Genomic DNA, 22,693 nt, shown 5'->3' with positions numbered 1-22,693 from the left:
CCAGTCTGGGGTGGGTGTTTTTATTGTTGGCGGATCCAGGGGCTGCAGTGCCATAATCATTGGGTGTGCCTGGTTCATTCTGCCACTGCTCATTGTGGTGCAGAGCAACGAGTGCTGTTGTGTGCAGGGGCAGCGCAGGGCGGACAGGCTGGGCACGTTACCACCCTGGATGCACGGACAGCAGCTTTGCTTCTGGGAGGATCGGCCCAATGTGTGAGGCTGATCCTAGAATAACCACCCGCTGGGCTCCTCTGCACCTGCAGGGTTCTACGTGGAGGTCTCTGGGAAATCCTTTTATGGAAGCTTGTCTGCAGAGGGGAGCTTCTCCTCCCTGCCAGCCGCCAAAGCACAATGCACCTCCCTGGGCAGGGGCTGCAGCGCGGTGGTCAGCACGGCGGGCTCGTACTACCTCTATCATGGGACACGCTTCGTGAACCTGGAGGATCCAGCAATGGACCCAGCAGCTGCTGTGCACATCAAAGCAGGTACCCGGGCAACCATTCACCTGCCCCGCTCCCTGCAGGCTGCAGCGGTTCCTTCTTGCCTCTGAGAGCAGGGCCAGGAGGTTTTCCCCACAGGTGTCGGGGAGCCTGGGTGCTGTAGCTGCAGCACGTGCCATTGCCCTGCAGGGGATCCAAGTCCACAGATAGTCTCTGCTCCCCAAGCCTCGGAGGGGCACTCCCCCTTGCGTGGAGCTCCAGGGAGCGGTGCGCCAGGATGTTGGAGCTGGAGGGTCCCAGCCAGGGGATTCCTCAGCGGGAAGAGGTTGGATCACGTGTGTCTGTTTCCTAATGCAGGGTGTGTTCCGGGCTATACGGGGCAGGACTGTCAGGCCGAGTGTCCTGCGTGTGACGCTGGAGTGAGCTGCAACCCCCTCACAGGCACCTGTGATGGCCTGTTGTACTCTAGACAGCACACCGGCACACAGGCAGCAGGTCAGCAGCCTGGGGGAGAGGGAGATGGGCAGGGACTCGGGGCATTGCCCAGGCACCAGGCACTGGCTATGTGGGGAGGGCAAAGAGGCGAAGGCCAGGGCATCTCACAGCACCTCTGCTGCTGACACGAAAAGCGCCGTGAGCATTGGCAGGTTCCCGTGAGCTCCTACCCGAGCCAGGGCCTGTGTGGGACTGTGCTGTGGACACAGGGGCTGCACTACACCCAGCTGTGCTGGGGTAACGGAAGGTGTGCGACTGCACTGTGTAGATGAGCGGGGGATGGACTTTCACCCAGATGAAGTTAGCTGAGCCTGTAGTGTGCGGAGCAGAGTCTGCTGGTGCCCTTGCCTCAGCGCCTGGCCTGTCTGACCAGCCAGTTCACTGCAAAGCTGACTACGCCCCTCCTCTCTTAGGGGCTCTTCTCCCTCAGTGTATCCTCTACGCTGCCTGGGATTAGAACATCCCAGTCCCCCTTCTCCTGGGCTACCCCGGTCCTGTCGAACTATTCCTCCACTGGGACCATGCATTGCACCTGTGGAGGGGCAGGGCCTCCCCAGTCCAGTATTGCTCTGTTCATCACACTGATCATCTGTTTTCTCCTGAAATGCCCCAGCTCCCCCACCGCCCTCGGGGCACCCAGTAGCTCTGTCCCAGGACATGGAACGCCCAATGTGTCCTCTGAGTGTCATGATGGCAGGACGAGCCTTGGTCAGGGACAGCACGGTGGTAGGGAGTCACTGGTAAACGTCGTCACTGCCTTGTTCCTTACAGCGGCGCCCTAGTGCCCTTCTGTCCTGCGTCATCTGCACAGCTTTGTTACTGCCCCTCTGCCTGTGACGGTGACTAGGCACTCCCGTTCTTTGGCAGCATACATCTCTCTGAAATGTCCTCCCTTCGCCGGCTGGGTGTTCAAGCATGGATCCTGTGTGTTGCTGGAACACAAGGGCAGTCAGCGTGAAGTGGAGCCCATTTGCAGGAGGTATCTGGCTGCTGAAGTCCTGGAGATCAGGCCCGCCCCAGACCAGGTAAGGAGACACTTACTAAACCTTGGATCTGGAGCTGATGGTGGTTGGAGAGGTATGTCTGATGTGGACCCACATCCCAGGACAGAGAGGTCCTGTTCTGCGTGGGTTGGCTGCTAGAGATCCTGTCTCCCGGCTGAGTTTGTCTGGAGTCCATATGAACATTTCCTGGGTTGCAGAGAATGCTAGGAAGCGTCTGGTGTACGTTACATGGAGTCATGTGCAGTGATGAATGCATGGCCCCTGGGGGCCAAGGGAGGAGGGCACAGGAGAGGGCTTCCTGGGTGATACGGACCCAGAGAAGTGATAGTTTGTTTCTCTGCTGCTCCTGCACTCTGCAAGGGCAGAAAATCCCTGCAGTACCTCCAGGACAGGGCCCCTCTGTCTGTGGGGTCCCAACCACCCCCTGCTCTGGAGCTGGCCAGCATGGGGGAACTGCTCAGGGGAACGGGCCATGCAGCCTGTGCTCACGGCAGCCCCTGTGATCTGCCCTGGGGCCAAGCCTCCCAGAGTGTGCAGAGCACACGGTGCGGTTTGTAACACTTGTCAGAGTCGCCCCCTTAGCAGGGGGGGCAGCGACAGGGCAGAGGGAAGGCCTCCAGGTCGAGGGAGCTCTGGCGCATCCTTGACAGAGCATGGAAGGAGTGGCTCTGGGCTCTTCCTATTCTAGGTCAGTCAGTCAGTGCAGTCTGTTCTGCAGCTCCCGGATGCCCTCGCCTCTGCCTTTCTCAGCTCAAGGCCCTGTCCTGTGCCGGCCCTGCGGCCAGCCCCTCTCCAGCGTTAGCCCTGGGGAAGGTTTCTTCAGCCCAGCATCCTCCTGTTCTGCTTCTTTCAGCTCTGCGGGACCCCTTCCGAAGGCCGAGGTCCTGAGAAGCGCTGTCCCTCGGGCTCCCTCTGGTCTTGCCAGCGAGCAGAAGGTCAGAGCATTGGCCTCCCCTGCAGGAGCTTTCTCTGCTTGTGTGAGGGGGGTGGGGAGTCAGGGAGCCCAGGGGGAGCGTGGGCCATTTCCCCGTGCTCCAGCCGCCGGCTCCTAGCAGGGATTGCCAAGCAGAGCCCTCCACGTGCCTTGCAGCGCAGAGCGGAGGCAGCTCAGACTTGCCGGCCAGTCGCTGCCTGAGGAGAAGTAGGGCTCGGTCTCAGCAGCTGCCAGACACCTGAGCCAATTCTCTGCAAGGGGCTCTCCGGGAGGGGCGATTAGTTATTATCATGCCGTGCCGTGCCAGGGAGGCGTCCCTTGCTTTCCTTTCTCAGCAGCTCGGGCTGTTTGGTGGCTGATCCGGGGTAGGGTGGGACAGCGCTGCCCAGAGGATTCAGGGGGCCTGGGGCAAAGCAATTTTGGGGGGCCCTTCCACAAAAAAAAGTTGCAATACTATAGAATACTATATTCTCGTGGGGGCCCCTGCAGGGCCCGGGGTCTGGGGCAAATTGCCCCACTTGGCCCCCCCTCTGGGTGGCCCTTGGGTGGGATGCCTCAGGACTGATAGCGGCTCCTGTTGTGGGTCAGGGGCTCAGGGCCTGCTGGACCTGAGCAGCGCTGCTCCCGCCCTGCAGCCGAATCAGCCATTGGGTCATGGAGGGGGGACGGCGTGTTTCTGGAGGCTCCCTGCTCGCTTGGCTACCGGGGAGCTCTTGTCCGAGCCGGAGAGCCTGGTTCTCATGCTGGTGGAGATCAGGAGTCTGCCCGCCGCAGCCACGGGAGTTCTGGGGGTGGCACTGAGAGGAGTCAGGCCCATGGATTTGAAATCTAACCATTTGCCCCTCTCGGCTGAGCTCCAGCATGGCCCAGTGCTGAGAATCTCACTGCCTCGGCCCTGAGTGCTGAGCCAGCTCCCTCAAGAGCTCCCAGCCGCTGCTGTGAGACTGGAGCCGAGCACGGACCCAGCCCCTACTGCTCCTAACTCCCACCTGCCCATGGACCGAGGGGCCAGGGCTGGGCCGCCCTCGGGGCTGAGAACAGCAGCCCCCTCTAGTTCACCTGACCCCCCGGTTTCTCTCCGTGCCGTTGCTGTGGCATCTGTGGGGCTGTACAGGTACTTGAGACTCCCAGCTGGAATGGTGCCCGCAGAGGCTGCTCGTCTGCCTGGCCTCCAGAGCTCCTCAGCCAGCTCTAGTCGATGCAGGGGAACCCCCGGCAGCCCCAGCAGCTCGCCTTCCCATGCAGCCCTCCCCCATTCCCCTGGCCTGGCGTGTGCAGGGAGTGCTGGGAGCAGAACTGGAAGGGGCAGGGCCTGACCTTGGCCTGATTCTTCCCAGGGAGCTGCTGGTGGTGGGGGCCGAGGTGGGGCATGGAGGCTGTTGCTGCCTGTGGTGAAGGCTGGGAAGGGGGAGGGGCAGGGAGTCTGTCCCTGCCTGTGGTGCAGGTGGGCAGGGAGGCTGTCGCTGCCAGTAGTGGGGGTTGGGGGGGCAGGGAGGCTGTTGCTGCAGGGGGCGGGTGTGCGCAGGGAGGCTGTTGCTGCGGGGGGCGGGTGTGCGCAGGGAGGCTGTTGCTGCGGGGGGCAGGTGTGCACAGGGAGGCTGTCACTCACAGGGTTGCGGGGATCCCTCTTTGCAGAGGTGGAGCTGCCGGCTCTTCAGGAGAAGTTGCTCGTTTCCTTCCAGGATTTTGTGTGGCAGAGACACGCTTCGCTGGGGGCAGCCAAGGACTCCTGCTTCCTGCAGAGAGAGAACTGCACCGGGGTGACGCAGCTGCATGGTGCCCACTACACGGTGAACGGAACGGTGCTCGTCGATAGTCCTGGCTCTGGTGCCACCCTCTACGTCAAGTCAGGTAGTCAGGCCCCGCTTTGCTGGGTGGGTCTCGGGGGCAGCAGTCAGGGCTGCTCTGTGGCTGGGCATTTCTCCTGCGTGGGGCTAAGCCCCATTCGCTGGGGCTCCTCCGGGTCTGGAAAGCCCTGCTAGGTGCTGCCCAGCCCTCTGGGGAAGGGGCAGACTGGGTCCCTAGTGTAGCTTCTCCAGGGCTGGGCCCGGGCTAGGTTGAAACATGCAGGATCTGCTCCTGCTCCAACAGGCATTGGTGAAACTCCCTCTGCCTCCAACGAGAGCAGGATCGGGCCCTATCGCTGATGGACTCCGCAGTGCTGCTGCGCCACTGGTGTACTTGTCTTTGCAGCCTGCTCCCCTGGCTATTCCGGCGTGAGGTGTGCAAGGCGTTGCCTGCCCTGTCCCAGCACTCGCACCTGTAACCCCCTGAGTGGCCGCTGTGAAGGGCTCCTGAGCTGTGTCCGCAGGGTTGGCCCTTCCTGTCTACATGGTAAGGGTGCAGCCCCCCCCTCCCAGTGCGGGCGGGGTGGGGCTGGGTGCGTGTGCAGTGCTCTGATGGGAGGCACATGCACCAGATTCTGCTACCTGGGGCAGGATGGGGTGGAGCCCAATTAACGTGGAGCGGGGAGGAGATGAATGGAGCTGGGCTGAGCTGAAGGGCAGCGTGACCAGCCCCAAGCCCCTGCCCGCCACTTGGTTTAGCCTAAAAACATAGTACTGAGAGGAGAACCCCATACCCATCTGGCTCTGTGGGGCACAGGGTGAGTCTGGGGGGTTCTTACCCTCAGTGATACCCTGGAGTAGATGCCAGCCAGGCTGCAGCCGTGGCCGATGGTGCAGGGGCAGCTCTGTTCCCTGCAGCCTGTGTGCTGTGCTCCTTCCCGTATTGCCCAGAACTACTTCGTCTCCTGCGCACATTCGGCTGGCAGCCAGTGTCTGGGAAAGGCAGGCCAAGCCCCTGGCCCTCACCCTCCCTGGATTGCACAGTGGCACTGGTGAGGGCATGCCCCAGTGCAGGATGCACTGCCAGTACTGAGGCGTGGGACGGCACCACCACACCCTGCAATGCCTGCCCATCCCTCGATGGGTGCATCGGGATCCCCCCGGGGGAAGGAAACATTGCATGGGAAAGGGTATGTAACACACTGCTGGAGTACCCCGAGCTCGGAGCCGTCATGTTACCCCTCTGCCACAGCAAGAGGGAGCTTTGCTGGCATTAGATTGCCACACCAGCCTGTCTCCCTCCCCAGCAAACTCCTCTAGGCCCTCCTGGCCCAGACCTCGCCTAGCAGGTAACAGCCAGTGAACTCCTGTTTCTCTGCAGGGCACAGCCCGTACCACGGTGCAGTCACAGAAGATAGGAGCTTCGCTGCTCTGTTAGAGTCACTGCGCCACAGCTTATTAATGTACCTGGGTAAATACACCCTTCCCCTCAAGCCCAGCACTGACCTGGTTCATAGTAAAAGCGAAACAAGTTTATTAACCAAAGAGCCTGGTCAGGTGATACCAAGGAAAAGGGATAAAGGCAGAGACGGTTACAAGCACATACAAGTGACAATGCGCATCTCAATGTCTAAACCGTACCCCAGCAAGATCCAGTCTCTGTTCAGGATGGTTTCTGTCACCCCAGCCTCCTTTCCAGCTTTCCACAGGCCATCCTGGCCAGGCCCCAACACAGGGATCGGATCGCTTGGTTTCTTTGTCTCCTGACAGCGCAGAGATCCCCCAGTGTGACTGTGGTATATGGGGAGGCCCTGCCAAGTCAGTGGGCGAGGACTGCAGGCCCTGGCCAAAGGGCATGTCCCTGGTGATGAGTGAGGGCTGTCTCCTTGTTGCCTCACCAGGTCTCGTGAGCGGGAGGTGCCCTGGAGGAGCTGGCTGGTGGTACTGGGACGGACACTGTTACTACGTGGAAGAGAGCGATGCCAAGACGTGGCAGCAAGCTGAGGCAGCCTGCAGTGCCTCTGGAGAAGGCATGGGGCTGCTGGCTCTCGACAGCCTGGAGGAGAAGGTACGGGGGCTGTGCCAGGACGCCTGGGCCCCTCCCTGAGCAGAACAGATTAGGAAGCAGGGAGGAAGCCGAGGAGCCTTCTGTCACGGAGTGTGAGGGGACTCAGGGCCCTGCACCCCCGGCGTCCTGCGATTCACCATGACTCTCAGCCAGCCAGTAAAGCAGAAGGTTTATTTAGACGACAGGAATACAGTCCAAGACAGGTCTTGCAGGCGCAGACAACAGGACCCCCCCAGTTAGGTCCATCTTGGGGTCCCCAGGCACCCTAGCCCCCCTGGGAGGTCAGAGCCCCGTCTGCCTCCCAGCCATGGTCACTAGCCAGCTTCTCAAACTCTGCCTTCAGCGACCCCTCCCACGGCCTTTGTTCAGTTTCCCGGGCAAAGGTGTCACCTCGCCTCTCCCCCTTCCTGGGTTCTCATGTTACATGCTCAGGTATTCTCCTTCGGTCAGTCTCCCATCCCCCGATGCAGACCATCCTAGCCACACTCCCCTGTCAGCATTCACAGACCACTTCAAGAATAGTCCCAGTTCGTCACACCTTCCTAACTCCAACCCCTGGCTGCTCTCTCTGTCTGTCTGTCTGTGTGAAGGAAGGCAACTCCTGGGCCCAGGTCTCCTTTCCCCAGGTTCTGCTCACTGACAGTCACTGAAACGCCCCGGAGCCGCCTTGCATTTCCCCTGCCAGGGCAGCTGTGCCTGTGGGTGGGGAAGCAGCACAGGGAAGGGGTGAGAGGGCAGCTGGGCTCCTTGGGTGGGAAGAAGCCGCTGTAGGACGGGGCTCTCCAGAGTCCCAGCCACACCCCTGCTCCCTGCCCACGGGGCGGGAGGGGCCTCCCCCCTCTGGCTCTCGGCTTGTCCTCCTTGTGAGGCTGAGCGCGTCCTTCCCCTGCACAGGGGCCCATGGGCTCTGGCTGCTGGGCGCTACCCTGTGGGTGACATGGGGCATGTCCTGGCTGGAGCTGGCTCGGAGGGAAGGGGGAAGGGATAGCAGCAATGTGCCCAGCAAGTGCAGTGGGCAGAGTGGGCACCCCTCCCCATGGGGAGGGCTCCAGGGGGTAGTCCCCTCTCTAGAGGGACACGTGCAGCCACTTCCCTGTGCTGTCCCCTTTCCAGTCACTGAGTGGCAGGATGGGAAGTCTGGATACACTCCATGTGCCCTGCATCCTCCCCCAGGATGTGCGCAGGGTAGCAGAATGCCAGCTTGCCATGGGGCCATGGGGCAGGGTGAGCTCCTCCTGGCTAATTGCACCCCCTGCCTCTTGCCCCAGGACTCGCCCTACACGTCTCCTTCCTTCTGGGCTGCCCTTGGCTACTTACCACCCCCCAGATCCCCCTAAGCTCTGCTGAGTCAGAGAGCGGAGCTGTGCCCTGCACTGACCCAGGTCCTGACTCCCCACAGGCCTGGGTGACAGCCATGGTGCAGAGGGACAGCTGGACTGGGCTGAATGACCTAGATGGTGACGGCAGCTGGACGTGGGCAGTGGCTCAGCACGCAGATGGTGCTGCCCCCTGGTGAGCGTGTAGCTGACGGTGCCAGATGGGCCTGCTAGGGGAGTGCTGGGGATACCCACACCCAGACAGGTGGGTTTGCCCTCCAGCTGCTCAGCGCAGCCTGCTGTCCTTGGGGCTGTAACACCTGGGGCTGCTACTGCTCAGGGGGCAGTGCTCACTCCCTAGCTGTGCCTGGTCATGCAGCAATGAGACCTGGGCCTCCCTCCGGCCAGTCCTCCTCACCTGCCCACCCTCGCAGACAGAGCGGCTGGCACGGCCTGTGTACGGGGCACTGTGAGGGACTGTAGGTGAGTCCAGCACTCCTCTGGGGGATCAGGCAAATGGGGTGGCATCCCCCTTTGCTCCCTCACCTGTGGGGCTGGGTGCCTGGGGCGTTTCTCCCCCGCCCCACCCATGGGGACGGGCGCCTGGGGCATTTCTCCCCCTTCCCGCCCTGCCCGTGCGGCCGGATGCCTGGGGCGTTTCTCCCCCTCCCCACCCCGCCCGTGCGGCCGGATGCCTGGGGCGTTTCTCCTCCTCCCCACCCCGCCCATGGGGACGGGTGCCTGGGGCGTTTCTCCCCCTTCTCCATTCTTCAGGGACTGAGGTACCTCCTGAACCCTCCTCCATGCTACTTGCCCCCATCAGTGGGCCCAAAGTGCGGTGCATCCTGCCCCGGTGGAGGTGCCCACTGTACCCGTCTCTCTCCAGTGGGCTAAGGCTGTGGCCCTTTCCACGGGAGGGGTTCCTGAGCGTTCCCCTGGCCTGAGGTGTGAGCTGCAGGGGCCCTGCACTGCATTGTCCTGTGTTGCAAGGCCCTGGCTGCTGATGGAGAGACCGTCCTGTGTTTCCGCCTCAGGCTGGCCGATGTGCCGCTCCTTCCGGGAGGCTGCCTGAGCATCGGAGCCCCGGGGGATTCTGGCCTTACCGTGTCCAACTGTTCAGGACTCAAGCCCTGGGTCTGCGAAGGAGCGGAGGGTACGTACCTGCCAGGCTGCCCCAATGGAGAATTCAGTGCTGAGACCCTCGGGACGGCCTGGGACACCACACACGGACCAGGCACTGACCAGGGAGCCGGGCAGCCCTGAGCCAGACTCAGTAACACTCACCGTTCAGCAGCTGCCAAACCTGCTGTGAAAATACTGCATGCCTGGTCTCCTGTGCCAGACCCGAGGGCAGGGCGGGCGGGGAGAAGCTCCTCGTCTCCTGTGCCAGCCCCAAGGGCCGGGGGGGGAGGAGCTCCCCAGTCTCCAATGCTGGCTCTGTGGATGGGGGGGGGGAGTGCCCCGGCCCCTGTCAGGGAGTGGGCTGAAGGCTCCGCATGGTAACAGTTCGTTGTGCTCAGAGCATGGCCTGTGGGCTACTGCATGGCTGGCCGGGGTACAGATGTCCTGACTCCCATACTGCAGCCCTAGCTGCCCTGGCGTGATGACATGAATGCTGGCAGTTCTTACAGGCTAATCACACTGTGGGCACCTGGGTCTGGCCAGAGCCTGTGCTGGCTACGTGACCTTCACCTGGGGAAGATGCTGCACACTGCTGCTGGGCCAGGGGGTCCCTGTTTGCGGGCTGACTGATGCTGCTGGGGCTGAAGAGCGCTGGCAGGGGTGGCAGTTCCCTCTTCCTTCTGGCTCCTTGGCACTTTTGCTCACTGGAGTTGCCTGTTTTGGTTTCCAACGCTCTGCCAGAGGCAGGGCTGGGGGCAGGGACCTCTGACATACAAAGGAGGACAACCAGCTGCCCACCTGCGGGCTCAGACAAAGCCTGGGCCAAGGAAAGTTCAGTTACAACTGTGGGAAGATCTCAGCTCAGTGAGGTGCCACCAGGGGTGGAGCTCACTTCCCGAGAGGGACGACAGGAGTCTGTGGCAGAGGGACACCTCACGCCACGCTTGGTGAGCACCTCCAGTGTGTGCTTACGAGCCAGGGGCCCCCACTGCTCTGGGTACATGGGCACAGGTCTCCGGAGCAGGACAAGTGAGAGAGCAGACACAGCTTAGACGGTGGCAGGAAGCAAGAAGCAAAGCAGGTCAGGGTTGAATACTGAGAAAGTAGGCTAGGGTCCTAGCCCAGCCCGGCACACCATGGCAGACGCAGCCTGGCCCGGCACGCCATGGCAGACACAGCCCGGCCCGGCCCAGCCCCCTGTGGCAGACGAAGCCCGGCCCGGCCCAGCCCCCTCTGGCAGACACAGCCCGGCCCGGCCCTGCCCCTGTGGCGCAGACAGCCCAGCCCAGCCCAGTATGCTGTTTGCCATGGCGTGTTTGTGGGACTGTGCTAGAATAGCATGGTGCGCTATAGCCCAGCCCCCATCTGGGTAAGTAAATAGAAAATTTAAAGTGGGAACGTGAGTTGAAAAGCCCAAAGGGGTGAGCGTGGGTAAGGACTGCATGGCCATTAGCCCAGGGACGCGTGTGTGCGTGTCTGCCCTGAGAGGCAGGCTGGGCCCAGAGATGGGTCATGTTTGGGTTTGGACTGAGTGGGGGGTTCTGTGGTTCTTCCTGATCATTTCCTCCCTCCCCCCCGCCCCCCGCTGCTGAGTGCTGTGCCTGCTGGGACACTCCAATGCTGTTCCATGAGTGACTCGCAGTCATGGAGATGATCCTGAGCCCTTGTTTCTGAGACAGTTCCCTGGAGCCGCTGCCCCACGGAGCCTGGCTGGAGACACTGGAATGGTAGCTGCTACTACCGGGACTCGTCCTTGGCCGGCAGCACCTGGCAGGAGGGGCTGCAAGTGTGTCGGCAGTTCCGACAGACAGAGCTGCTGTATCTGACCTCGCGCCAGGAGAAGGTGAGAACCAGAGAGCCCAACCCAGCAGAGCGCCAGAGACCCACTGGACTAGCACACGCCTCAGGCCTCCGAGAGGACATGAGGTGGGGCAGGGCTCCCGGCCCTGCTGCTGGAACAGGGCTCTAATCTGGGGGCCATCGAACCCAGCTGCCCAGCTCCCTGAGCAGGCAGAGTCCTAACGCAGAAACCAAGAGGAGCCGGAGGACGTAGACCAGGGTGTGAAGTACAGGAAGGGGGCGGAATAGGCTGATTTTAACTGTGTGTGTAGGAAACAAGCCCCCCATCTCTCACACAGGTCGCTGTCTTCACACTGGGCTGCCTAACGTCAGGCATCCAGATGCAGAGATGCTGAGCTTCCCCTGAGCTGCAGGGGCTCAGCATTGCTGGTGATCTCTAGGCCCAACTGTTTGAAATGTGGCGCAGGAGCTGGGTGACCAAATTTCCCTGTGCTAAATACGGGACACCCGGTAAAATTACTTGTATTCAAGCGAGTTCAACAGCAATCGGTCAGAACTGTGCAGTACAAACGTTCAAATTAACGTCAAGTTGCCTAAGCCCCCGGCAAAAAGAAATACTGGGTAGTTGGATTCTTTTTATTTACCTTCTTATCTTTAAGGCTTTAGAGTTCACAGGGAGAGAGGTGACACACACCCCTACCCCGCGCCCGCACAGGGAGAGGTGACACACACTCCTATCACCGGCTTTAGCAGGTGCAGGGCCCCACGCCAGGACGCGAATTGTCTCGTGCCCCCCCCCCCCCACCCCGCCCCCGCCCTGCCCCATTGGATCCCTCCCCAAATCCCCACCCTGGCCCCGCCTCTTTCCCAAGCACGCCGCATTCCTCCTCCTCACCCCTCTCTCCCAGGCTTGCGCTGATCAGCTGTATGGCGGCGCAAGCGCTTAAGGGAGGGGGGAGAAGCAGGACGCAGCTTTTTTTTTTTTTTTTTTTTTTTTTTTTTCCCCTGCTCCGCCGGCAGCCCCGGACGTTGCGGGGCCCTCTTAGGCGCTGGGCCCCATTCCGGGGAATCGGCCGAATCGGCTTAAAGCCGGCCCTGGCCCCCACACGGGGAGAGGTGATACACACACCCCTACCCCACCCCTGCACTGGGAGAGGTGACACACACACCCCTACCCCGCCCCTGCACGGGGAGAGGTGACACACACCCCTCCCCCACCCCTGCACGGGGAGAGGTGACACACACACACTCCGGTCCACCTCTCTCACACAAGGGAGTGGGTAGCTGACCAACCCGACTCTCCCTGCCCAGCATTCTCCACCCTCCATGCCTGGCTGGGCCCCGGGATGGACCCGCCTCTCCTGGTACCTGGCGCTGTGTCTTCCCGAGGCAACATGGGTGGGGGCACACAGGGCGCCCCCACCCCCGATTTCTGTCAGGGTTCACACCAGAATGCGGCCAGCAGCAGCCTTTCGTCGCTGTGTGGGAGGGAAGGGACAGGAGCTGCTTTCAGCCACGGGGGAGGGGAAGAAGGGGTGACCTGGCCCGTGTCTTTGCAGAGCTCAACTCTTCTCTTCTCCCCTCACTCTGCCCCCCCATCCCCCCCCGCGTGGCTGGAAGCAGCTTGTCCCTTCCTACCTGCACAGTGTCGAAAGGCAGCTAACACCTCCAGGCTGCTGTTGGCCACCAGCATAACCCAGCTGCCTCCTGTCCCCCGGCTACAGTGTGGGCAGGAAGGGGTTAAGCCTTGGCATGTGCAGGGCTCGGCTCCTCCTGGCCAGCGGCCTGGGCTGGAGGGTCCTGGGGGTCCTGGGCTTTCCCGGGGCGCTGGCCCAGCCAAAGGCAGCGGGGGAAGGAAGGAACCTGCCAGCCAGGCTGTCGGCTCCGACCAGGGGCTGGTTCTCCGCACAGCCCGGGGGGAGGGGGCTGTGAAAGGGAAAAGCAGGGAGAGAACAGAGAGGGGGAGCATGTAAAGGGCAGACGGGGGGCAGGAGAGGCGACACTTAACTGTCTGTCAAGTATCAGAGGGGTAGCCGTGTTAGTCTGGATCTGTAAAAGCAGCAAAGAGTCCTATGGCACCTTATAGACTAACAGACGTATTGGAGCATGAGCTTTCGTGGGTGAATACCCACTTCTTCGGATGCATGTCCAACACTGGCTGGCGCCTATCCGCGTTCACCAGTTGGTGCAGCTCTCAGCACCCAGTGGGGGCTGCGCTGACAAACCAGCAGGGGGAGCGGCCGGTCCCGAGTGCTGCATCTTCGCCCCACCACCAGCCTTGCACACCCACACCCAATGTCAGCCCTTGGACCCCCCCACTCACGGCTGGTGGGCGGACGGCTGGCGAGCAAGGATCCGGCCAGCAGCAGGACCCACCAGTACTGATGGGGGAGACAGAAAATGCGGCACAATTTGCGTGGTTTAAAGAAAAAGTCAGGACCCTTGCAGGAGGGCTTAAATACAGGACTGTCCCTTTAAAAAAGGGATGTCTGGTTACCCTACACAGGAGTGTAAGAGGATGTCTTGCCCCCCCAGTCCTGAGACTGTCCCGTTTCCTTCCAGGACTGGGTATGTTCAAACTTCAGGGGTGCCTTCTGGACAGGCCTGAATGATCAGACGGATGAATCCGTATTTCAGTGGACTACACGCGATCCCATCACCAGGCAGCTCGCGGAGTGAGCACTTGGCTTTCCTGATACTTTTGACATGGACGTTACGTGAAAGCTGTTATGGCAGGGCCTGTACGAGTCTTGGCCAGGCAGAGGAACACAGGAATCAGCAGGTCCATTTAGTCCAGTGTGCTGTCCCCGACAGTGGCCAGGACAAGACACTTCCTACAGGGAAGGTGTTTGAAACCCTCCACCGGGCAATTCCGGAGTAAACCTCCCATCAGAAAAGTTTCTTCCTAAATCCCTGCAGTGGGCTCTGCCTCTTGCACTGAAGCATGGGGGTTTCTGTCTCTGAATGTTGGGCCCAGCCATCAGATGGGCTAACGTCTCCCCTCCTTTGTGAACTGCTGCTAAGCTCTTGCCGTCTGTTAGTGACATGGGAGCTGGGACTGAGACCCAGCAAACGTCCCAGCTAGGGGCCACCAAATGCCCACTGGGTGGGACGATCTGTTCATCTCTGTGATCTGGGCTGGATTCCCACACATCCCCTACAGGTGGAAGGCTCTGTAGCTCATTAGCAACACCCTGAGGCAGCCAGCCCCCCATAGTGCTGATGTGCCACCGAGAAGAGCGAAGTTGTGTGCTGGAGAGAGACGACAGTTCGATCAATCTCTGACCTATGTGGCGCTCACACAGGTCGAGTCTTCTGCTCTCTTCACCCACAAGCAGTGGTCTTGCCCCACACAGGCCATTAGCCAAGTTTGAACATATAACCTCCAGATACGCAGCCCAGATCTCCACCCACTGCAGCTAGAGGAGGAACCGTTGGGAGAGGCCTGCTCTTGTCCTCTGCGGGGAGCTGCTATTTGTGAGCCAGCACTAAAACACTGGGTGTCAGGATTCCTGCGTTCTGGGCCTGGCTCTGGGAGCTGAGTGGTCTGGTGGTTCGAGGCAGCGTAGCCCTGTTTGGGACACCTGCAGGAAATGAACCTGAGATCTCTAGATCCAAAAGCACCAGTTTCTGCCACTTGAACGAAAGAGCTGTTGATGGTAGCTCAGAGCAGGGGCAGAGTCCTAAAGCGCTATATGTGGTCTAGCCACTAGAGGGGGACAAAGGTCCACGCTGTGTGAGTGTGTGTGTTGCATACATTCTTGACATACAGTGCAACGCAGCCTCCCTTTTTCCCAGGAGAATTTCCCAGGAAAGCGTGGTGGATTTATCATCACTGGATGTTCTTCTGAAAGCTCTGCTCGAGGGATTATTTGGGGGCGGCGCGCCAGCCAGTGCTATGCAGGAAGGGCAGAGTAGCTGATCACAGTGGTAGTTTCTGGCATTGGAATCTGACTGAACAGAGAGCTTCATCCAAAGGCCCTACTTCGGGGTTCTCAAACTGGGGGTCGGGACCCCTCAGGGGGTCACGAAGTTATTACATGGGGGGTCGCGAGCTGTCAGCCTCAACCCCAAGCCCCGCTTTGCATCCAGCATTTATAATGGGGTTAAATATATAAAAAAGTGTTTTTAATTTATAAGGGGGGTCGCACTCAGAGGCTTGCTGTGTGAAAGGGGTCACCAGTACAAAGGTTTGAGAACCACTGCCCTACCTCCTTTAAAGTGACAGTTCACAATGTGGCCACTAGATGGCCCCCCCCAGTCACTACTTAAGCAAGCTGCTCCAGCAAAGCAGGCCGCAGGCCTCTCTAGCCGGGAGCGCAGGGTGCTGCCTGGTTCCTCGGTTGCTCCTTGCAGAGATGTGTTTTTGCCACAGGTTTCAACTGTGCTGCAGGGAGCATCAGACACAGCGTAACCCAACTTCTCTCTGTAAGGGCAGGTCTGCGCCAGGGCCTCCTGGGAGTTCCCACCTTCCCACCCGAAGAGAAGCACCTCTGAGCAGGCCAGGGGAGCTAGGCTGTGAAAGGAAGGGGTGGTGAGCAGCGCTGGGCGTAGGGGGCATGACAAGCAAACCAGGGCTTAGGCGAGAGCTGGCGCTGGCCACGGCTTGCCACACAATAACAGCCCTGCTGTTCATTTATGTTTTGGGGAAGGCACTTACGAGACGACCTGGCGGACGGCGGCCTGAAGGATTGTGTGTGGCTGGATACAGCAAGCGGACTTCTAACGGATGCCAGCTGTGAGGAGAGAAAGCCGTTCATCTGCAAGTGCAGCGAGGGTAAGGGACTAGCCAATGCCAGCCCAGAGCCTGAGCCCCACGCTGGCTTTCCCAGGAGCAGGATAGCACTTCCACTGCATTGACAGCCCTGGGGACTGAGTCCATTATCTAACCCCAGAGCAGGTGCAGCCGGGCTCGGCTGTGGGAGCTGCCCTCCCCACCTCCCCTGCCATGGGAGGGGGCTGATGGGGGCCCCGTTCTTTGTGGCCTAGTTGGTCCTTGGCCCTGCCGTTATGACTGTCAATAAGTGGGCAAAGCAGCTTCTGTTGTAGGGCTGGACAGAGAACAGGACAGGGATCCCACCGCTCATTTCCCTCTGGGGCCAGCAAACACCCATGGCTTTAGTCCCTCACAGCCCGACAGAACTGCAGAGAGATGCTTGCTGGCCTCCCAGCTTGCAACGGCCGCTCCAGTGGAAGTGCAGTGTCCTCTCTGGCCCCAGCCATTGCTCGCCAAAGTCCTGAGTCTGGTCAGTGGCCAGAGGAGTAATGTGGGGCTGCTTTGGGTGGGACTCGGATGGTTCTCCTTGATTCAGGGAGGTCCTTCTTTTGTGACATCTTCTCTCACTTGTTGTACAGGAACTCCTCACTTAAAGTCGTCCCGGGTAACGTTGTTTCGTTGTTACGTTGCTGATCAATTAGGGAACATGCTCGTTTAAAGTTGTGCAATGCTCCCTTATAACGTTTGGCAGCCGCCTGCTTTGTCCACTGCTTGCAGGAAGAGAAGCCCACTGGAGCTAGCTGGTGGGGGCTTGGAACCAGGGTGGACCAGCAGCCCCCCATCAGCTCCCCACTCCCCTAAGTTCCCTGTGCGGCAGCCGCCCAGCAGGCTATCAATTGTTGGCAGTTCAGCTGTCCCTCCCCCCACTGCCATGTGCTGCTCCTGCCCTCTGCCTTGGAGCTGCTCCCTGGAGCCTCCTGCTTTCTGTGTGTGTGGGGGGAGAGGGGAGCTAATATGAGGGTGTCCTGCTCACCCCTGCTCACCCCATTTCCATAGAGCGGGGTGGGGGGGGCAGGACAGGGCTCAGGACGGAGGGAGCTTGCTGGCAGCAGCTGCTGTCTCAACTTCCTGGTCTACTTAAAAAGGCAATGTACATAGAGTGGGGTCAGTGTACTTAAAGGGACAATGCACATCTCTCTCCCTCACACACAGGGTGTGTGTCCCTGTCTCTGTCTGCCATGTTGTCTCCCCTCCCTCCATTCGTGCTGCCTTGTAGAGTGTGAGGCTACATTAACAACAACGTGTTAACCCTTGAGGGCTCAGCCGAGTGCTAGTTCATCATTTAGCAGTAAGGCATTCCCTGGGAAATATCCCACCCTCTGACTCCACCACCTCAACCAAGCTTCAAAATCATCATAGCTGTGTACAGTATTAAATTGTTTGTTTAAAACTTATACTGTGTGTGTATATATATGTATATAATATAGTCTTTTGTCTCGTGAAAAAAATTTCCCTGGAACCTAACCCCCCCATTTACATGAATTCTTATGGGGAAATTGGATTCATTTAACATTGTTTCGCTTAAAGTCGCATTTTTCAGGAACAGAACGACAGCGCTAAGCGAGGAGTTACTGTATGAAGCTTCTCTGTCCCTTGACCTGCCTCCGGGGGCTGGGCTGTGTCAGAGCTCACAGGGGGCTGGCTCAAGTGAAATTTCTGAGCTCTCCAGGAGTGCAACTCTCTATTCCTGCGGAGTTTAGGAGCTCGCCAGAACTGCTGCCTCCTCCAGCCCCTTAGCAGCCGCTTCCTGCAGGTGCACCCCAGTGAGCTCTGCCCTCCAGATCCGTCCCCCCCCCCGCACCCACCCACACAAACGACCCACTTCTCTAGGAGCACTATTAAGCCAAGGGGGGTTGGGATGCCTGGGAGGGAGCCTGCAGAGTTTAAAAAACAGGTTCCTAAGCTTGGGAAGGCCTAGTTTATCGGTTATTAGTTTGTAATTACATCTTCTTTAGAAGCATCTTCCTTATAGCCACAGGCAAATCATCAAGTTTGAGCTGAAAATAACCCCTGGCAGTCACAAACAGTATCTCGCCTTTGATCTTTAATTACTTGTAATTTTGCAAGGAATTAAATTCTTAAAGCCAAGTGATAACAATTTGGCACGTCGTCTTAATAACCCCTTCCTTTGTGTCTGTAGCAATAGCAAGGAGTACACAGAGCAGATCGCAATTCTCCTGGCACGGCGTATCCGCCTCGCCTTCCAAACAGATGTCCTTATTCCCCTGTTCCCAGCAACGCACAGCGCTGGCTGGGGGAAGAGCCCAATGAGAGGCAGCAGCAGGAGGAATCCGGATAAAACTGGAATTTGAACATGTGCTGGATTTGGAAGGAGGGTCACGTTCTGCTCCAGAATGTCACGTCCCGGGCAGAATTAGAAGCCCCTGTTCCTGCTGGGCCGTGGGGGAAGCTGAGAGCCCTGGCGCAGTCTGGGTGGGAGAACAGGCTGTGTGCCCCCATTCCTGTCACTGCCCCCTCCTCCCTGGGTGCGTTCATGCTTCCCCCCGCTTTGGAAGCAGCTACTTTCTCCTCCGCTTCCTTCACCCTGCCTCACAGGCTCCTGCCATGTGTCCCAATCAGAAAGTGGGCCCAATCCTGTCCCTCCTCCACCTCCCTTAGTCTGCTCTGGCGGGGGAGCTGGCTCTGAGCCCTGTCCTCCAGTCCCAGCACAGGAAGCATGACAGGAGGCGGCTGGAAAAAGAGACGTGATTTTCTGAGGGTGGGCGCTCAGCCCCTGTAATGTGTCTCACCCACAATGGAGGCTCCCCACATGGCTAGTCCCGTGTGGAAAGGTGGCTCTGCTATTTGGCTGGGTGGAGGCAGGGAATCCAGGCCCCAAAGGGCGTTTATTGCAGCTGCTGTGCAGGGAGGCCGGTTCTTGCTGCAGCAGCACACCCGCTTACACTTCCTCCTGCCCCAGAGCATCCTCCTGCGCCGCCCCTTTTGGCTTTAGCTGTGGCTGGGGTTTGAAGCTGGCTGTGGCTTGTTGGGGACACACCGACAACTCTGAACTCCTGGGTGGCTGCGGGTTTCTGTGCCTGGTCATTGTCATGTGCACTGCCCAGCCTGCAGCGAGACCGTCACGTCCAGCAGCACCATGGCGCTGGGGCGGCGAGGGGCTAGTGCAGGGCATTCGCTGGCTGTGCGGAGTGGAAGCGAGGCCATGGCTCGCAGCTGTGTATCTGTGTTTCACGAGAGACCCAGAGAAATTGTTTTTCACCCTCTGCTTCCCCCAGCTACCGAGTGGTTTGTGAAGCAGCCTGGCCGGGGCGTGGTGGGAGACCCAGCATTCCTGCACCCCTCTGCCGAGAGCCTGGAACAGGCCAAGCAGGAGTGCCTCCGTGAGAGGAGTGTGTGCGCAGCCGTTCTGCAGGCTGGGACAGGCGTCTACCTGATCAGCTCCAAGGCTGGCATCATCTCCCGACCCAACTCCACACTCTACATATGGACCAGTAAGAGCAGATCCTCCCATCCTCATAGCTGCAAAGCGGTAGCATGGCCTCGTGCGGAGAGCAAGGCAATGCGGGCCTGATCCTACCCTGCCTGGCTCCTTGCCGAGTCACTGGCACCCAGGCAAGGGGAGTGCCCGGGTGTTGGAGCAGGGTGGGGGAGCAGCGGGCCTGGGGACTCAGCAGACCTGGGTTCTAGTTCTAGCTCTGCCACTGATCTGCTGTATGACTTGGGTCAGTCAAGCCCATCAATCAGTGCCTCAGTTTCCCCCCAGCCCTAGCTTCACTGTTGGGCTGCAGAGCAGGTAAACTGGGAATAAGCCTGGTGCAGGGGGGCCGCTGCATTGCCTGTATCCCAGCCTCTGGCACAGGGCGTGCTCCAGGGCAGGCTGGGGGCAGGGCAGAGACAGGGCGGGAGGAGGGCAGAGACAGGGAGGGAGCTGGGGATTGGGGGGAGGGAGAGGAAGGAGGCATGGCTGGGGGAAGTCCTATGCCCTGCTGATTCTGTACCTCTACAAAGCCCCATGGGGCCATTGCAACAGGGGTGCAAGTCAGGCCCAGCATGCCCTTTGTCCCGGTGCCAGTGTAGGATGAGTCTGTTAGCCCATTTGTGCAACGCTTGCTCCGCTCTGTGAAGGCTGTCAGGGGGCTGGGTGGGTGCCAAGGGCTAGATCTGTTCGCCCAGCCTATGGCCTGCAGCGGTCCGCTGAGCATCCTCTCCTCTTCGGTTGCAGTATGTGCTGAGGGGTTCAGCGGCCTGCGCTGTCATAGATACACTGCCCCCCAAGAGCGACCCCCATGTGATTGCAGTGGCAGAGTCCGGGTGTCAGCAACCCAAGGTGAGAGCCCTGGCCCTTCTGCTGCCTGGTCTGGTGAGGTGAGAAAAGGGGCTGGGTGTGGCGGGAGCCTTGGGGTGTGTCATAGGGGATGTTAACTGGGAATCCTACAAAAAGTGGAAACAGGGATGAATTGCTAAAGCGGATTATAAAAGAATAGCACAAGCATAGAATCATAGAACTGGAAGGGACCTGGAGAGGTCATCTAGTCCAGTCCCCTGCACTCATGGCAGGACTAATTATCTAGACCATTCCTGACAGGTGTTTGTCTAACCTGCTCTTAAAAGTCTCCAATGATGGAGATTCCACAACCTCCCCAGGCAATTTATTCCAGTGCTTAACCACCCTGACAGGAAAATTTTTCCTAATGTCCAACCTAAGCCCATTGCTTCTTGGCCTATCCTCAGAGGTTAAGAACAACAATTTTTCTTCTTCCTCCTTGTAACAACGTTTTATGTACTTGAAAACTGTTATCATGTCTCCTCTCAGTCTTCTCTTCTCCAGACTAAACAAACCCAATTTTGTCAATCTTTCCTCATAGGTCATGTTTTCTAGACCTTTTTGTTGCTCCTCTCTGGACTCTTTCCAATCTGTCCACATCCTTCGTGACATGTGTCGTCCAGAACTGGACACAATACTCCAGTTGAGGCCTAATCAGCGCGGAGTAGAGTGGAAGAATTACTTCTCGTGTCTTGCTTACAACACTCCTGCTAATACATCCCAGAATGATGTTCACTTTTTTTGCAACAGCGTTACACTGTTGACTCATATTTAGTTTGTGGTCCACTATGACCCCCAGATCCCTTTCCACTGTACTCCTTCCTAGCCAGTCATTTCCCATTTTGTATGTGTGCAACTGATTGTTCCTTCCTAAATGGAGTACTTTCATTTGTCCTTATTGAATTTCAGCCTATTGACTTCAGACCATGTCTCCAGTTTGCCCAGATCATTTTGAATTTAAATCCTATCCTCCAAAGCACTTGCAACCCCTCCCAGCTTGGTATCGTCCGCAAACTTTATCAGTGCACTCTCTATGCCATTATCTAAATCATTGATGAAGGTATTGAACAGAACTGGACCCCGAACTGATCCCTGCGGGACCCCACTCGTTATGTCCGTCCAGCATGACTGTGAACCACTGATAACTACTCTTTGGGAACCGTTTTCCCACCAGTTTTGCACTCACCTTATAGTAGCTCCATCTAGGTTGCATTTCCCTAGTTTATTTATGAGAAGGTCATGCGAGACAGTATCAAAAGCTTTACTAAAGTCAAGATATACCACATCTACCACTTCCCCCTATCCACAAGGCTTGTTACCCTGTTAAAGAAAGCTATCGGGTTGCTTTGACATGATTTGTTCTTGACAAATCCATGCTGACTGTTACTTATCACCTTAGCATCTTCTAGATGTTTGGAAATGGATTGCTTAATTATTTGCGCCATTATCTTTCCGGGTACAGAAGTTAAGCTGACTGGTCTGTAATTCCCCACGTTGTCCTTATTTCCCTTTTTATAGATGGGCACTAGATTTTCCCTTTTCCAGTCTTCTGGAATCTCTCCCGTCTTCCATGACTTCTCAAAGATAAGCATGTAGGGACAAAATCAGAAACGCTAAGGCACAAAATGGGTTACACCGAGCAAGGGACATAAAAGCATAAGAAGAGGTTCTTTAAATACATTAGAAGCAAGAGAAAGACAAAGGAAAGTGTAGGTCCTCTACTTAGTGGGGGAGGATTGCTAACTACTGATAACCTCAAGAAAGCTGAGGTATTTAATGCCAATTTTGTTTCAGTCTTCACTAAAAAGGTTAATGGTGACCAGATGCACAATGCAATTAATATTAACAACCAGAGGGAAGGAACACAAGCCAAAATAGGGAAAGAAGAGGTTAAGGAATATTTGGATAAGTTAGATGTATTCAAATTGGCAGGCCTCATGAAATTCATCCTAGTGTACTTAAGGAACTAGGTGATGCAATCTTGGAACCATTAGCAATTATCTTCGAGAACTTCTGGAGGACGAGTGAGGTCCCAGAGGACTTGAGAAGGGAAAACATAGCACCTGTCTTTAAAAAGGGGAACAAAGAGGATCTGGGGAATAATAGACCAGTCAGCCTAACTTCAGTACCTGAAAAGATACTGGAACAAATCAGTAAACATTCAGTTTGTAAGCACCTAGAGGATAAAGGGTTATAAGGAATCGCCAGCATGGATTTGTCAAGAACAAATCACGCCAAACAACCTAATTTCCTTCTTTGAGAGGGATACTGGCCAGGGGATAGGGAGGAAGCATAGATGTGGTATATCTTGAATTTATTAAGGTTGTTGACACAGCCCCACATGATGGTCTCATAAGCAAACGAGGGGAAATATGGTCTAGATGAAATTACTATAAGGTGGGTGCACAACTGGTTGAAAGAATAGTTATTAATGGTTTGCTGTCAAACTGGGAGGGTGTATGTAGTAGGCCCCACAGGGTCAGGCCTGGGTCTGGTACCATTCATTATTGTCATAAATGACTTGGATAATAGATTGGAGAGTGTGCTTATAAAATTTGCAGATGACACCAAGCTGGCAGGTGATGCAAGACCTTTGGAGAACAGGATTAGAATTCAAAACAACCTTGACAAATTGGAGAATTGGTCTGAGTTCAACAAGATGAAA

General features: G+C 57.9%; 1 protein-coding gene and 1 long non-coding RNA gene across 2 annotated transcripts; both read left to right on the top strand.

The window, feature by feature from the left end:
- Positions 1-209: 209 nt before the first annotated feature.
- LOC113407860 lies at positions 210-9,307 on the top strand. Its single transcript, XM_029913098.1, has 9 exons — positions 210-213; positions 264-485; positions 1,803-1,960; positions 2,793-2,874; positions 4,509-4,724; positions 5,067-5,207; positions 6,562-6,728; positions 8,128-8,240; positions 9,079-9,307. Exons 1-9 carry the CDS (start codon positions 210-212, stop codon positions 9,305-9,307), a joined length of 1,332 nt encoding a protein of 443 aa, XP_029768958.1.
- Positions 9,308-15,624: 6,317 nt separating this feature from the next.
- LOC115271328 lies at positions 15,625-20,015 on the top strand. The gene is made up of 3 exons (XR_003899912.1): positions 15,625-15,743; positions 18,980-19,195; positions 19,927-20,015. It is a non-coding gene; the product is annotated as an uncharacterized LOC115271328 (long non-coding RNA).
- The last annotated feature ends 2,678 nt before the right edge of the window (positions 20,016-22,693 follow it).

Source organism: Terrapene carolina, unplaced genomic scaffold (assembly GCF_002925995.2).
Source record: "Terrapene carolina triunguis isolate 2854851 unplaced genomic scaffold, T_m_triunguis-2.0 Scaffold449, whole genome shotgun sequence".
Taxonomy (NCBI): domain Eukaryota; kingdom Metazoa; phylum Chordata; order Testudines; family Emydidae; genus Terrapene; species Terrapene triunguis.
This window is presented reverse-complemented; position numbering and strand designations above follow the sequence as displayed.